The sequence below is a fragment of the Tupaia chinensis genome, unplaced genomic scaffold, assembly GCF_000334495.1.
Source record: "Tupaia chinensis unplaced genomic scaffold, TupChi_1.0 Scaffold000075_1, whole genome shotgun sequence".
Taxonomy (NCBI): Eukaryota; Metazoa; Chordata; class Mammalia; order Scandentia; family Tupaiidae; genus Tupaia; species Tupaia belangeri.
Window position 1 is genome coordinate 2,312,388 of NW_006159535.1, and position 17,149 is coordinate 2,329,536.

General features: G+C 44.3%; 1 protein-coding gene and 1 non-coding gene across 2 annotated transcripts in view; one reads left to right on the plus strand and one right to left on the minus strand.

The window, feature by feature from the left end:
* The first annotated feature begins 7,764 nt into the window (after positions 1-7,764).
* Positions 7,765-17,149, plus strand: part of FNTB (farnesyltransferase, CAAX box, subunit beta) — a 72,598-nt gene continuing 63,213 nt past the window's right edge. The window contains exon 1 of the mRNA XM_006142410.3: positions 7,765-8,018. Coding sequence (XP_006142472.1) covers positions 7,875-8,018 — 144 coding nt within the window. The 5' untranslated portion in view covers positions 7,765-7,874. The remainder of the gene's footprint in view (positions 8,019-17,149) is intronic.
* Positions 13,940-14,042, minus strand: LOC114006183 (U6 spliceosomal RNA). Its single transcript, XR_003547938.1, has one exon. It is a non-coding gene; the product is annotated as a U6 spliceosomal RNA (small nuclear RNA).

The following is a 17,149-nucleotide window of genomic DNA, read 5'->3' on the forward strand; positions in this document are numbered from 1 at the left end:
GTGACCATCCCCCCTGGGGGGTGATTTCTCGCTTTCTGTCTCTATGTCTCTCTCTGTCTGTCTGGCGAGCGCACGCGCCCTACAGTGAAAATCTCTCCAAAAAAAAAAAAGAATCACTTGGGGGGACACTTTACTTTTATTTAATATACGGGGAGGTCAGGAAAGACCTCAAGGAGAAGTAGGCTAACGAATTTTAACGTAAGGACCAACTGTTAGTATAATGGTTATGTTGCTGGACTCCCATGTAGTCAACCCTGGTTCAAGACCCGGACCCGGCGGCTTAAACTCACACTGGGTGCATGTGCGTGCGTGCCCAAGATCCCAAGAGGAGAATGGAGGAGAAGGGACTGCAGCGTGGTCATCCATTCTGGGGGATGATTTCTCACTTTCTGTCTCTCTGGTGAGCACATGCACCCTGTATTAAAAACCTCTCAAAAAAAAAAAAAAAAAAAAGAAAGAAAGAAAGAAAAAAAAGAAAAGAATTTTAATGTGAACGGTAAGAGGTGGGGAGCAGCAAACGTGATGCCCTGAGGCTAGAGCATGTAGGGTGTACACTGACCGGCCAGGAGCACACACAGGGGGACAGAGAGAACAGGCAAGAGAGCAGAAAGAGGAGAGGCCAGAGAGGTGGCCAGGCCCTTCGAGGTTCCCTTGACTTTGATTCTTAGTGAGATGAAAAGACTTCGTGTGAGGGGTGACTTGGCATATATTTTAAAAAGCTCAGCCTGGCTTTTGAGTTTTATCTGAATGCTTTCAGGTTGCTGTAACAGTCAATGACAAACTGGGTATATGCCTACAAGCAGTAGGGATTTAATTCTCAGCTTCTTGAGGCTGGGAAGTCTAATACCAAGGTGCCTGCAGATGCGGTGAAGGCCTGTTTCCTGGTTCATCGATGCGGCCTTCTTGCTGCTTCCTCCTGTGGCAGGGGGAGGGGTGAGGGAGCTCTGGTTAAGGGCACTAATCCCATTTAGGAGGACTCCTCTCTCATGATCTCCTTACCTCCCAAAGGTCCCCCCGCCAGCTCTCATCACACTGGGTATTGTTTCAACACGTGAATTTGGGGGGAGACACAAAGGTTCAGTCTTAGTAAGTTTGTGTGAGGGTGTAGGGGAGAAGAGTGGAAACAGGAAGAACAGTTAAGAGAACAGCATACAAATCCAAGTGGCAGATGACAGAGGCTTTGCTCAGGACACTGGCAGTGGAATTGGTAAGCAGTGGTCAGATGCTGGATGTATTCTGAACAGATTTTATGGGGAATGAAAGAGAAACATAAACAATGACTCTAGGGGCCAATAGGTGGCGTAGTGGTTCAGGCTCTGGACTCCCATAGGGTTGACCACAGTTTGAGTCCCAGATCTGGCAGCTTGAAACTCATGCCAGGTGTGTGTGTGTGTGTGCATGCCCAAAATCCCAAGAGGAGAATGGAGGAGCACGAATTGCAGCATGGCCATCCCCTCTGGGAGGTGATTTCTCACTTTCTGTTTTTCTTGAGCACACATGCCCTACACCAAAAACCTCTCTCAAAAACCAAAAACAACCGTGAAATATTTGGGCTCACTGGAAAGATGGAGTTGCCGTAACTGAGATGGAAAAGACTGAGTGCAGGGGTTCCGAAGGAATACTGTTGTGATTGTTACATTCGAGATGCCTATTAGTTATATGAATGGAAATGCAAACAAACATGAACTCAAGTTCAGGAGAGAGTTCTAGGGAAGAGATACAAATGAGGGAACTTTCGACCATTTTTAATATTTATTGGCATTTAAAACGTTGAGACTGCCAGACCTCACAGTGAATGTAGGCAGAAACAAAGTCTAAGAGTGGATCCTGGGCCCCTCCAAGGCGAAGGCAGCAGGTATAGGGAGAAACAGCAAAGGCCAGAGAGGCAGGAGGAGACCCAGGGAAACTGTTTCAAGGAAGGAATGCTCAACTTTGCAAATGCTGCTGATCAGAGGACTTAGGAGTGGCCCTTGGGTTTAGCAAGAGGGAATTTCATGGACATTTGATAAGAACTGACCTGGGAGCAGATTGGGATGAGTTCAAGAGAGACATGGAGGAGAAGAATTGGAGACACTGGTAGGGGCAACCCTTTCAAGGATTTATGCTCTAAAATCAATTGAGTAATAGGAAGGAAGCTGGAGGAGTGAAATCAAGAGGGTTAAAAATGTATGTATGTGGGACCAGCAGTTAGTGTAATGGCTATATGGCTGAACTCCCAAGCAGTCAACCACGGTTCAAGTACCGGACCCGGTGGCTTAGACTCATGCCAGGCGTATGTGTGTGCGTGCCCAAGATCCTGAGAGGAGAATAGTGGAGAAGGGATTGTGGCATGGCCATCCCCCCCGGGGGGTGATTTCTGGCTTTCTGTCTCTCTGTCTTTCTGGTGAGTGCATGTGCCCTATAGCAAAAACCTCTAAAAAAAAAAAATGTATGTATGTATGTATTTATTTTATTTTGCCAGCCCCCTATCCCAGTGTTTGAGGAAGTCAGATCCCACGTGATTAACCCTGTTTAAATCCTGCCCCAGCAGCTTAAAAAGCATGCTGGGCATAAGTGCATGTGTCCCCCAAATCTTGATGGGATGGAGGAGGTGGAGGAAAAGGATGGCACCATGACCATGCCCCATTTGGGGGTGCTTTCTACTCTCACTCTCTCTGATGAGCACATGCACCCTCTGGCAATTAAAAAAAAAAAGTTTTGCTCCCAAGGATGGGGAAATTAACATGTTAGTTAGTAATGGGCTTAATTTTTTAAAAAATAATTATTGTATTTAACTTTATTTATTTATTTATTTATTTAAATTTGACCAGAGAGGGACAGGATGTGAGAGAGCAAGAGAGAAAGTGAGAAAGTAAGCCACCAGGTCCAGGACTCAAACCATAGTCGGCCATGTGGGAGTCCAGTGCCCTTAGCCACCACACCAACTTGTGGCCTGGTAATGGGCATGATTAAGTAGAGGAAAAATCTGAAGTATTAGGAGAGGCAAGGAAGAATTGCTGCACTTACACCAGGTGGGGTGAGAGGGGAGGGGAAGGGGCTGGCCCTAGGTAGGAGCTAAGGCAGCTATTCTCTCCAGGGGCACCACAGGGACAGGGACTGCAGAGCAGGAGGGCACAGATGATGGTAAGGAGTACTTGCGGGGAAGGAAATTAATTATCTAGCAGGATAATAAATGAGTTAGTTCTTCCATTTTCCAAATGTTCCAATATGTATTATTACATGGTTTCACAAGATATTAAAAGAAACAATTCCTTCTGCTAGAAGGCTTGTGTGAGTAATGCAGTGAAGGAAGTTCCGAGGCTTACGCTATACGCCTACTCTGGGTCAGAAGCGACCTCTAGTGGTTCACTGAGACCATTCATTGTTTTTCTTGTTTTCTTGCTCTTGAACGTACAAGAGTACGTTCTGTCCAAACTTGCAGTGTCCACGTTGTATATTATTTTTTAAAGAATTATTTTATTGAACTTTATTTATTTTTATTTACTTATTTATTTATTTATTTACTTACTTACTTTCTTATTTATTTTTTGAAGAGGTTTTTGCTATAGGGCATGTGCTCTTGCCAGGAAGACAGAGAGAGACAGAGAGACAGAAAGCAAGAAATCACCCCCCAGAGGGGATGGCCATGCCGCAATCCTTTCTCCTCCATTCTCCTCTCGGGATTTTGGGCATGCACGCACACCCGCCAGGTGTGAGTTTAAGCCACTGGGTCCAGGATTCAAACTGCGGTCAACTACATGGGAGTTCAGCGACTAGCCATTATACTAACTGCTGGTTCCTTATTTTTTCAATTTGACCAGAGAGGGACAGAGTGAGAGAGGGAGAGAGCGGGGGGGAGAGGGGGGAGTGAGAAAGCTGCCACGTCAGAAACTCAAACCATTCGGCCTTGTGGGAGGTCCAGCACCCTTAACCACCACACCACCTGCCGGCTCCCATATTTTATATTATTTTTAAGGAATCACTTACGATTCACAGTTTAATTTAGGAAAAAGATCAGACATTTGAGGGAAATAAGCCCAGACCATCTGCAGTCCAAGCTGGAGTTACCATAATTATCATCACTATGACTTTCCCCTCTAAGTACATCACTCTCAGCTGTACCGCCAATATTTATGTTCCTCTTGCTTCCAGACGAGCGATTTTATTAAAGGACAACTGGCAAGCCATTGCTGATCCACGGCTGAACAATATTCTCCATGCTCACGTAGAGTGCGAGCTCCTTTTGTCACGACTGGCTTCACTTGAGATTTTGTCATCACTGGGTTTCCTCTGCCTGGGATGTCCCCTTATCCCACATTAGCTAATCCATTTACTCCCAGGGACTTTTCCAGAGCTTCACGGTGATCTCAGGTCTCCACTATTACTCAGTCTCACAACACCGTGAGCTTCTTTCTGCCTCATGCAGTTTCCCCCAACTGTAATGAAATATCAATTCTGCTATTATTGTTTAATGTCTGTTCCTTCTGGTAAATCATGAGACCCATAAAGGCAGAGACTGTCTGGCTTGTTCACCACTGTCTCCTTAGCACTTAGCTCAGTGCTCAGCACATAAATGGTACTCAATAAACATTTATTGAATGAACAGACACTATCCTGCAGGATAGTGCTACTCCTATGAACACCTTTTGGATTCCACAGCAGAGAAGATTGCAATTCAGAAATGGATTTTTATTTCTAGAACATAACTTACAATTGCTTTGGGTACACCTGTGATCAATGCAACAGTTTGTTACAAAAGTGTTCCAGCTGTTATCTCAATAGTACAAGCCTTAGGATGGAATGTTGTCTCTAGCTCTCAAACCAAGTGACTCTGTGCAGAAAAGGCAGAATCTTTAGATATGATCCAGACCTTATCAGACAATTTGTCCCACGGTCCGAACTGAGACAAGAAGATGCCAATGCAGAGGGATGCGTAATGTGACCGTTTCACAATGTGCTGTCATACCCATAACCCTAACGCATATAATGCCACTTATTCCCAGCTTCAGTAACTTCCGGTGTCTACAGGTTTACCCACTGAGATGGCTACATCGCGGTGATCATCCAACTGAGGCTTTTCATCCAGGCTAGTTTCATCTTTGGAGGCATTCCAAGTGCTTTCATTAACTACCAGAGACCAAAAACAGTGGGATGGCTGGTTGTAAAATATCACACCAGCCTATATTCCCTGGATCACAAGTATGGAATTGAGTGGGGACAGAGTAAAATGCTGAGCAGGAAGTACAGCCTGTCTCGAAGTCTATCCACAGTCTGTTATTATCTGTTCTCAACCCCTCACCCTAAATATTGGGTTAAGGGAAAAATCATGACATATTTTTGCATAGAAAAGCAGAAAAATATGTCATGACTTTTCCGGCAACTTAATAGCTGAACCTCTTGGTGGTGGTGTTTTTTTAAGAATTATTTTAAATTTTATAAAATTTAACTTCATTTATTTCTTCATTTCTATTGGACCAGAGGGAGTGGGGAGAGAAATAGAGAGAGAGAAAATGAGAAAGTAAGCTGCCAAGTCCAGGACTCAAACTGTGGTCAGCCACGTGGGAGTCCAGCACCCTTAACCACCACACTACCTGCTGGCTCCACGGCTGTCATTTTAATATCCTTTCGATAATGAGCCATGAAAGAGATTCTCTTCTATTGCTTGTCCAAAGGTCATAGGGTTTTCCTAAAACCACAACTTTAATGTTATTTTTTATGGAGATGTAGATGATAAAGTCCACTCAATAAGAATTGATTTCAAATGACTTCAGGATTAAATAACATAATTAATACAAGCATGCATGTGCAAACTTGTGGCATTTCCTTCTTTTTTTTTTTTTTTTTTTTTAAAAGTTTAGGACACGTGCACTCACCAGAAAGAGAGAGAGAGACAGAGGGACAGAAAGCGAGAAATCACCCCCTCAGGGGGGATGGCCACGCCACAATCCCTTCTCCTCCATTCTCCTCTCAGGATCTTGGGCACACACGCACACGTGCCCAGCGTGAGTTTAAGCCACCAGACGGGACTTGAACCGCAGTTGACTACATGGGAGTCCAGCGACATGGCCATTACATCAACTGCTAGTGCCGTGGCATTTCCTTTTTAATTTGCTGTTCCTTTGTCTTGAGCAGCTCTTTGGATGGCCCTTGTCATCCTTCAGATCTAAGTTTAAATATCACTTGCTCAGAGAGACCCTGACCACCTAATCTGATTAATCCCCTGTCTCCTTAGTCTCTCTCAGATATCTGGTTATTTTCCTTTGTCCCATTTATCACAAGTCTTCACGCATATTGTGCTTATAACTTAATACTGTCTATTCCACTCAAATGCAAGATTCCCAGGGCCAGCATTTGGCATGGTGGTTAAGGTGCTAGACTCCCACATGGCTGACTGCAGTTTGAGTTCTGGACCCAGAAACTTGCAAATCATGGCAGGCCCGTGTGCGGGTGTTCCTAAAATCCTGAGAGGATGGAGAAGGGATTGTGGCCATCTCCCCTGGGATGATTTCTCACTTTCCCTGTCTTTGCCTTTCTCCAGGAAGCACATTTTTACACATGGTAAAAACAAAACAAAACTCTAAAAAATAGATGCCCAAAGCAGGACCTTGCCTGTTTTGTCCACTTAAGTATTCCTGGACAGGAATTCCTTTTCGTAAACCGGACAACTTGAGGTCTGGCAGGACTGCAGCCATTTTGAAATTAAGAAAGGCCTCTGATGAGAACAATCTAAACAAGTGCTGAGTCATGGAGGTCTGTTTGAGGAATATCAAATGAGAAACCATGAATGGGCATGTGAAGAAAACTGGGCATCTGGATAACTGCTCAAAGGACAGCAACTGACTTTGATTGACTATAGCAGGGAATGATTGGCATGAGCTGGAATCTATAAATACTGAGCACATGCTGAGCTTTTTGTGAGAGTTTGGTGGTGCTTGTTGACTGTCTCTCTGTAACCCAGTTGTGGAAATAAACTCCCTTCTCTGACATCATCCTCATTTCATTGACCAAGGATAGAAGTAGTTCGATTTTGCCAGAAACACAATGCCTGACATGCAGTAAGTGTTCCATAAGTACATGGAACAAATTGAATATTTTTCTTTCTTTTTTTTCTCTCTACTTGTTCCTTTTACTGCATTTCAGTTCCTAATACTACACTGTTGGGCTGGCAGGTGGCAGTGGTTAAGGGTTCTGGATTACCACATGGCTGACAGAAGTTTGAGTTCTGGACCAAGGGGCTTGCTTTTTCACTTTCCTTCTCTCTCTCACTCTGTCCCTCTCTGGTCAAATTTAAATAAAGAAATAAAGTTAAATAACATGATTCTTTTAAATAATTACTGCACTGTAACCCCACAGAATAAGAGAAAAATCAGAATGTTCATTCCCTCCACCACTGAGTACTGAAATTGCAATTCTTCGCGTTTGTTGAGAAGCTACTGGCTTCTCCTGGGAGGCCAAGAACGCAGAGATACACCATAATTCTATAAAGAGAGCTGTCAAAAATGCAAAGTTATGCTCATTGGGTTCTTGGGCGCTAGAAATGGCAAACTACTGCATTACAATTAAGTGACAACTAACAGAATGTTGAAGTTTTTTTTTTAAATTTGCATAACGAACCAAGGCATCCTACGCCACCTCTCTGAAATGAAATTCAGATGTGGGCATTCTTTCTGGCACTCCAGGAAGCTGAGCTCTTGCAGCAGCCAGTCAGCCCAGTGGGGGGCGACAGCATGCCAGTAACACACTCCCTGAAGACATGTAGGTGGAAGAGACAGAAGCGCGTTCAAAACATTTTTGACTCTACCCGCTCTCCGTAGCGCCTTAGCCCGCTCGAGTTTCAATGCGCGGTGTTGCTTGACGAAGCTGAGTCCTATACACCGCCCGCTGCTCTCCTGATCATGGCTTCCTCGAGTTCCTTCACCTACTATTGCCCTCCATCTTCCTCCCCTGTCTGGTCAGAGCCACTGTACAGTTTGAGGCCAGAGCACGCGCGGGAGCGGTTGCAGGACGACTCGGTGGAAACAGTCACGTCCATAGAACAGGTGAGGTGGCAGGACTGGGCGAGGCGCCCGCGCGGGGGCTTCTGGGGGTCGGAGTCCTTTCTGCAGGGCCGCCGGGTGCGGAGCTCACCCGGGAACTACGACTCCCACAGTGCACCGTGGCGCCTCCCGGCTGAAAGCTCTGGGCGCCCTGGCTGGGGCTTCGGAGTGGAGCGTGTGTGCGGCCAGGTTGGGCAGGGGTCGTTGTCTTGGCGGACAGGCCAGTCTCCAGGTCCCCCGCGCCTTAGAGAGCGGAGAGCGCCGTGTTCTGTGCCTGGAGGACTGTAGCTGCCGCGCGATCAGACAGCCGTCTCCATTCTGCCAGGACATCGGGAGGTTCTGGGATAGACAGTGCACTTTCCCCAACCTGCTTGCAGTTTCGGGACAGAGAGGAGAGAAGGGCCAGATCGCGGCCATGCGGTCTCACAGGCTGTTTAATTTCCGATCTACAGTGTCAGGTTTGGGGCACCTCCCAGTCTCGTGGATGAATATCTCCGGGTTATCCAGTCATTGAGCGGCACCTGTGTGTTGGTCACATTCCTAAACTCCGGAAACACAAATAAAACAGCATCTAACCAGGAGCCTGGTTGGGGAAGACAGGCAGGACAACGATACAGTTTGGAAAGTGTCATTATGAAAGTACGAGTATTAGGCCACTTGTCATTCACTAAGGCCTAGAAGTAGCTTGAACCTGTCATTTTGGAAAGCATTAGGGGAATGAGTAGTGAACTGTAGTGGTTTTTTTTTTTTCTCATTCATCTCTTGGAATTGTTCCTGTTAGTTACCGTAGAACTGTTTACCCATCTGTCACTAGGAAAAGCGATCAGGCTGATTCTTTTGAGCTCTAACAAAGAAGCACCCGGCTGCTTACTAAAATAAAATCTCTTAGTAAGATTGATTGCAGGCTTATCGTCGGAGGGACCTGTTTTGTCTTTCATACCGGAAGAGGGAAGCTTCTATTTAGGCAGAATTAATAACATAATGAATGTATCATGCAGTTGTAACACAAACAAGGATTGAATTCATGGTTATATACATAGTAGCAGAGAGAATATTTTAACTGGAGACTTATACTCTGTGCATTAGTAGCAGAAAACCCTTTTCCTTTCAGATCTAGTTCCCCAGGCTAGTTAACCCAACAGACTGTCCTACAGAAAACTCTTTTGTAGAAGATGGCAAAGAAATCTTCCATTGATGAAAAACCTGCAGGATCTTTGTAGCATTCCTAAGTGATGAATTGTCGAGTTGATGCAAGTCAGGCCTTTTTATCAGACCTAGGACTATGGCTCACTTCTTATGTAGTTAACTGAATTGACCCTGCAGATGAGGATGCGGCTAGGACAGTAAGCGGAGAAAAGGGAATCAAGTCAGAAGCTGATCTGTTGATTTAGAGACCAGGACAGAGAACTTCTGTGTTGAGAGAGGCAAGCCAAAAACAGGAACATTATCTAGAGCTTTTCTGATCTACTCTTTTTCTATTTTGTATAATTCTTTTAAAAAATTGCTTTTCCAGTAAGGTGCTGAAGTTCCGCTTGCTTCCTTAGGTCATACCAAGAAAACATCAACACTTACTTGTGTTTTAAGTGCCTGCATATAATGAGTTTTGCAAAACTAGATACATCTCAATCATCTGCAATGGATACATTTCTCATCTGAAAAAGAATAGGCTAAAGCCAAGGCCAGGGACAGGAGTGGATACTAGATTTTGATATGGAACATTGGTATTACAGAGCATCTTTCAAACCTAGGTCCAATGGTTTGGTAGCTAGTAGATAGAGCATCTTGTATTTCTTTTCCATGTCATCATTCCAGCTCACATTATAAAGGTCTAGGATGAACAGTTCCAGATAGTGAGAGACAATGTGGTATCTCATTGTTGTGGCTTCCTCTGTGTTTTAATAATCATCACAGTGACCATTATTTGATCCCAGTGCTGTGCTAAATGCTCGCTATACATCGTATCATTTAGTCCTAGGTACAAAGACTGAAATGAGATTCATCAAAAATAACAACCTAGCTAGGAGTAATTGTTTACAGAGGAGCTTACCGTTATTCTTTTGAGCTTCATGGATTTGCAGAGATTAACTGAAGCTCAATTTGGTGCATTGTCAATAAAAATAAATGCTTATCATCTGCTTCCTATCTGATTAGAAAGAGACTTTAGTAAACAGTAATTTGATAATAAGAGTTAAGCCTAAAAACAATGGAAAGGCATGGGTCCTTCTCTTTCATTCACTTATTTTCTTTTTCAATATTATTATTATTTTTACCTTGCCAGAGGTTATGTGCTGGCTAGAGAGAGAGAGAGTGAGAGACAAAGACAAAGCACCCTTGCCCCCCGCTGTTGGGGTATCATCATGCCTCAATCCCTCCTCCATGTCTCCATCCTGACAGAATTTGAGGCATGCATACATACATACTTGTGCGTGCGCACACATGCACGCCTGGTATGTTTTTCAAGCTGCTGGGGCCAGAATTTGAACCACGCAGTTGGCCATGCAGAATCTGGCTCCCTTAATCACTAGGCCACAGGGCTGACCCCGTTCATTTAACAAATACTTGAATGCCTTCTGTGCCAAGCACTCAATGTAAGTCATTGACCAAAAGAGGCCATGTTGATGTCTTTATGAAACTTTTATTCTAGACCAGGGAGGGAGCCAGTTAAAAAAAGAAAAAATGCCTGTACCTATTTACATATGAAATGTTAGAGAGAAATACTGTGGAGAAAAATAAAGCAGGATCAAGGGATACAGTGTCAGGAATGGGTGGGGTGGGAGTTAAGGTTATCTAAGGTGAAAAGGGGAAACCTCTGGTGATGTCCCGTTTGAGCGAGGGAGCCAGCTGTGTGTGAGTCTGGTGGAAGAGCCTCCTGGGCAGAGAAGGCAAGTCCAGAGGGCGTGAGGCAGGTGTCTGCCTGGTGAGTAGGGAGGTTAGCAGACAGAGGAGGAGAGCTCAGATCATGTAGGGCCTGCAGGCCATTGCAAGTGCTTTACAATACCCCATTGAGGTGGGAAGCCAGGTGGCTGTAGATGTGGACTTGCACGGACAGGTTCCCTTGCCTTCTGGCTGTTGGTCTTATTTGTCCTCAGGAACTACTGCTGGGAGGAGAGAGAGAGAACAATGAGATGGGCAGATTTATTCTTTCCTGTGGGCTCGTGTGGGCTGGAGTTTCTCTAGACTTACAGTCACATCTCCTGTCCAGGGTCCTCTCCAAGGCGCTCTCTATCTCCCTCTCCACTCCTCTTCACACCTCCATGTCTAGGAGGGGATCCAGGCCAGTGCCTCTGAGTTAGCTCCAGATCCTGCACGATCCCTTGTGGTTTCCCTACCCCTGCCCACCGCTTTGTAAATAGTTCCTTTCTAAAACTCTCCTCAAGTCACCCACTTTGTGCCATCTGCTTCCTGCCAGGATTCAGACTGATCCATGATCAGAGGGTTTGGAGCAGGAGGGTGGCACAATCTGACTAGCATTTTAACTGGCTCATTTGGGTTATTGTCAAGAGAAGATTATGGGGCGGCGTGGGCAGATGCAGGGAAACCAGTTAGGAGGCTATTGCCCTGTCCCAGCTACATCCCTCAGAGATGATGGCCGCTTAGCCAGAATCACAGCAGTGGAGAAGTGGCCAGCTTCAGGGTAGTTTTTGAAGGCCGGTACCTAGACAAGTTTCTTTGCTGTTGGATGTGATGCAAGGAGGGCCTTGTATGACTCGGGAAAGCAAGATGTGACTGTGCCCTTCCTGCCTGCCTGCCTTATTGTGGACTCACCCCGTTGCAAACACTGTGATTCAGGCCTGTGGGTTCATAGCGTGGTGTCACAGGTAGCAGCTTTGCCCAGCAGAGTTGTCTACAAAGGGTGCTGCTCCTGGTTTTCTTTGACTTTGTCCTTGAATGCGGCAGGAGCCTCCTTCACTTGATACAGCATGTCATTAGACAGCGTTCAATCAAGTGACAACTTGGAGGGGAGTGTAGAAGAGGTGTTAGTCTTGGTCCTTGCCTTCAGAATTCTTCTTCTTTTTCTTTCTTTCTTTTTTTTTTTTTTGGTAGAGATTTTTGCCTAGGGCACACCTAATCTCTGGAGAGGAGAGATTCAGACAGTGAGAGGGAGAGTGAGAAATCACCCCACAGGAAAATAGCCACACCACGATCTCCTCTTCTTCATTCTTCTCCCGGGATCTTGGGCATGCACTCACATGTGCCTGGCATGAGTTTCAAGCCACCAGGCCCAGGACTCAAACCATGGTTGGTCACGTGAGAATCCAACAATGTAATTGCTATTGCATCTGCTGGCCCCAACCATCAAAATTCTTTTCTCTTAGGGGGTTAAAAAGACTATGGCAATGCAGTCCCAGAATGCTACATTATGACCGTGTTGTAGGAAGATGTCAGGGAGTGGAAGAGCTACCAGCGTGGGCTAGAGCAGTCAGGATGACATCTTGGAGACTGGAGACCTGGAGTTGGGCTATGAAAATGGCACTGGGGACAGCTGTTCCTGGAGAAGCTGTTGTGAGGGAAGACTGCGACTTGACTGAGGAGTGGGTTTACTAGGAATGGAGGGTGCAGGTTGGATGTGGCAGGGCATTAGGTAAGCTGGGGTGGGAGGAGCTGTGGCCCTGTCAGGGTATTGAAAGCCAGGTTAGGGCCCTAGTTTCAGCACTTTGGGCAGTGGGCCACCAGATTTTGAAGGAAGGACCAGCTTCCTGCTGGTGACTTATTTCAAGTTACAGGGACCTAAAGATTAGTAAATGGGGGACCAGCAGATGGCATAATGGTTACGTTGCTGGACTCCCACGTAATCAACCACGGTTTGAGACCTGGACCCAGCAATTTGAAACTCACACAGGGTCCATATGTGTGCATGCCCAAGATCCTGAGAAGGGACTGTGGTGTGGCCATCCACCCTGGGGAGGTGATTTCTCACTTTCTGGTTCTCTTTCTCTCCAGAAGTGCATGCATCCTATAGCAAAAATCTCTCTTAAAAACAAAAAAATTAGTAAATGGAAGTAGAGGGAGCCAGCAGTTAGTGTAATGGCTATGTCACTGGACTCCCACGTAGACGACCATGGTTCGCGTCCTGGACCCGGTGGCTTAAAACTCATGCCACGTGCGTGTGCGTACATGCCCAAGATCCTGAGAGGAGAATGGAGAAGAGATTGTGGCGTGACCATCCCCCCTGGGGGGTGATTTCTCGCTTTCTGTCTCTATGTCTCTCTGTCTGTCTGGCCACGCTGCAATCCCTTCTCCTCCCTTCTCCTCTCAGGATCTTGGGCATGCACACACATGTACCCATTGTGAGTTTAAGCTGCTGGGCCCGGGACTCGAACTGCAGTCGACTACATGGGAGTCCAGTGACATAGCCATTACACTAACTGCTGGTCCCCCCATTACTGTATTTATGTGTGTGTTTGAATAATTTTTTTTCTGAATCATTTTTTATTATTTATTTTTTATTATCATCATAATCTTCTTTATATTACATTGGATTACATATAACTTTACAGTGTATTACATTGCTTTTTCAAAAGGGAATGCCATGCATGTCAGTCAATACAGAGACATTAATTTCCCCGCTTCAACATTGAATATCTTTTCTATGTTTCCCCCAATCATTATTATTATTATTCTAATTATTTTTTTAAAACAGTCCACCACTATTTCTCATTTTGCTTGTAAAAAGACTTTGCCCATCATGAAGCACTTCTCAGACCAATCCAGTTGAGAATACTATACATGTCATCATCAACAGGTAATAAGCCATATCTGTTCCTCACTAACGTCCTGCCTCTCTATTGTTCACTTGCTATCTTTCTCTATCCTCTTCTCTTCACCTCCCCCATTCCACACTGTCCTATTCTCATTAAGTACCTTCACTGCTTTTATGTCCTCCAATTTTTTGCTCTCTACCATAGAGTGCGGATAGTCGGTATAAAAATATGGAACGCTTCACGAATTTGTCATCCTTGTGCAGGGGCCATGCTAATCTTCTCTGTATCATTCCACTTTTAGTATATGTGCTGCCGAAGCGAGCACCTGAATCTTTGATAGTAAGGTGAAGACATCATGATACTTCACTCCTAGATAAAAAAGCACACATATTCTCAGGACATTCTGCTACATAAGGACAATAACATCACACCTCAGAAAATTTAAATAATTCATAGTACTGTTCCTGGAGAGACTCAGTCTGTTTGGGGGGGATCCCCTTCCTGGGGTATGAGGGTCCTTGGCTTCGTGCAGTAAGGAATTCAAAAACTCTGTGAGGGGAGTGCAAGCATGTGTACTGCGGAAAGCGTACAGAGTAGATGCTGCGAAGATGGAGCACCCGCAAGAGGAGGTGGGTGTACGGTTTTGTTTCTTCCTCTGAAAGGAAGGGAAGAACTGCTACCCGAAAGGAAAGACAGAAGAGCTGCCCCAAACTTTGGTGAGGGTTTGGCTTATATGTCTTGGTTTAATGCTAATCTAACTAAGGGGCAGTTTATTCATGACTTTTCTGGGAAAGGGACGGTGGTTTTCCTGCAACCACTGTCCCTCTCATTTGCTGGCCTTATTAGGGTAGTTTTGGTTATTGCTGTGGTTATTCCAAACTGCCATGGTACAAATGGGAGTGTCATCTAGCACACTGCTACAGTGCAGGCAGGGTAGGAGTTTGAAGGTTAGGCTTGGAAGGTTTGTGGGATTTTTTTTTAAGAATGATTTTATTTATTTATTTATTCATTCATTCATTTTAATTTGACCAGAGAGGGACAGAATGAGAGAGAGAGAGAGGAAAAGTGAGAAAGCAAGCTGCTAGGTTCAGGACTTGAACCTCAGTTGGCCATGTGGAAGTCCAGTGCTCTTAACCACCGTACCACCTGCTGGCCCTGGCTTTGAAGGTTTGAATCATTCCAGATTCCATCTTTGTTCCAACTGGTTCAGACCCAATCTTTTAGCCACTTCTTACCTGTCAGATTTTATTGTTTTTATTTTTTTTAATTGTAGGTATTTGAAATGTCCCTCATCTCAGATCGCAGTGTCCTCCTGTTTCAATATCATCTAATATCCAGATTATTAAAAAATTTCCCCAGTTGTGCCAAGATTTTCTTTTAAGTTTTGTGTGTGTGTGTTTGAACTAAGATCTAATCAAAGTGGCTTTGTTTCAGTCAATTTTAAATTTTGAAAAGCTAATCTCTTGGGACTAAATCTGTGATTTAGTGACTTTCTGGTGGTCTTTCTTGTAACATTTTCATATAGCAAACAGATCAGATGCTTCAGGCTATCCTCCTCCCTGGAGAGCTGTATCACTTTCATTAAGGTGGTTATGAACTGTGCACCCTGTGCCCAAGGAATGGGCCCTTTGCTGTTAATGCAAAAGAAAATGATCTGTTGCTATCTGGGCTGTTAAACAGCTTCTGTATTGTATGGACTGGTAACTGCCTTGCCTATGGGGCTTCCTAAGCATAAAGGAGAGATGAAATAGAACCGTCAGTTCCTTTGGGATAGAAAGGAAACATGGAAGTTCAAGAAAAGTGAAAGGCTAGGGAAAGTGGACCTGCTTTAGCATCCCTATATTAGAGTTTACTTTTTTCCTTCTCTGAATTCAGATTTGAGAGTCAGAGTATTCAGAGTTCTTCACAACTCAGGTAATTAAAAAAAAAAAAAAAAAGAAAGAAAGAAAGAAAGAAAGAAAGAAAGAAAAAAGGTTAGCTTGAGTTCCCTATATTTAAAGTGATGATTTTGATATATATTTTAAAAGTAGCTTAATTGCAGATCTTACAAATAGATGTTATGCAGTCGTTAGGACTATGTCTCGTAGTTCTGTCCCAAAGGCTAGACCTCTCATTCTGCTGGAGAACTGGACACCCCAAGACTGCACTACAAGTACTCAGAGAACTTAGCACATAGTTGGACTCATGGTTATGATTTGTACCAGTGAACAGATACAAAGCAAAATCAGTGAAAGGAAAGGGTCTTGGGTGAAGTCTGGAGAAGCAGAAACAATCTTCTAAAAGTCTTCTCTCAGCAGAGTAAGGGAAGGAAGGACACAGGAGCAAAATGGAATCTGTCAAAACAACACTTCTTTTTTTAGATGCTTTTGCCATAGGACGCGTGCGCTCGCTGGAGAGAGAAAGGAAGACAGAGACAGTGAGAGGGAAAGTGAGAAATCACCTCCCAGTGGTGATAGCCATGCCAGGATCTTGGGCACGCACATACACACTCCTGGCGTCAGTTTCAAGCCACCTGGTCCGGGACTTGAATCGTAGTCAGCCACGTGGGAGTCCAGCTACATAACCACTTACCATCTGCTGGCCCCACAACAACTCTTGAATCCTGTTTTTGCCTCTTCCCACCTTAGATTCTTTCACTGGAGCCCAGTAAATTAAACTGGTGAAGGACAGATTCACAAGAGAAAACAAACAGGCTATTAACATGTGCATTGTGCACGTAGACACCCAAACCCTAATGGGTGTTTACAACTTGGTCTTGTGCATTCTGTGCTCTTTTTTTTTTTTTTTTAATTGTTAACCATAACTCATCTAAATACAGCTTTTACTGAACTTTAACCTTTTTAATTGAAAGATAAAAGTCCCATTTTTAATATATTTGAAGAAATAGGAAAACCCCTTTTTAAAAATACCTTTAGGAAATAGCTATTGCCAAAGTCAAGAGGTAGATAATAGTTTGTTTTGTTACATAGTGGGGATGCAGTTTGCAGAGCAATTGTTTTCTTCATAAAATCAGAATTGGAGTTTCAAGAGATGTCAGTGTTCATCTGTGACATTTCTCCAGTTCCAAAATGGTTCTATTCCATTCTAGAAATTTGAAATATGTAATTTAACTTAAAAACAAAACAAAACAAACTTGGTCTTGTGTAACATCTTAGGCCAAACAAAGGAAAAGCAGTTCAGGACTTCTGGGTAGGGGAAGCGAGAGTTATGGGAAGATGACCAAGACAGGTATGGTAAGCATGAGTTATTTAATAAGGTTTGTTAAGCAGATTTATGTTGGTGCCTTCTCCATTGATAAGTTGATTAAGCGATTCCCCCTCCTGTTTTGAGAAAAGGAGATAACTTTTACAAATGGAAATTTCTTTTGTAAATATAAATTTGCAAAGGGAAATTTTGTGCCTGTTTAATGCCAGAAATTAGGTTTTCATTGCC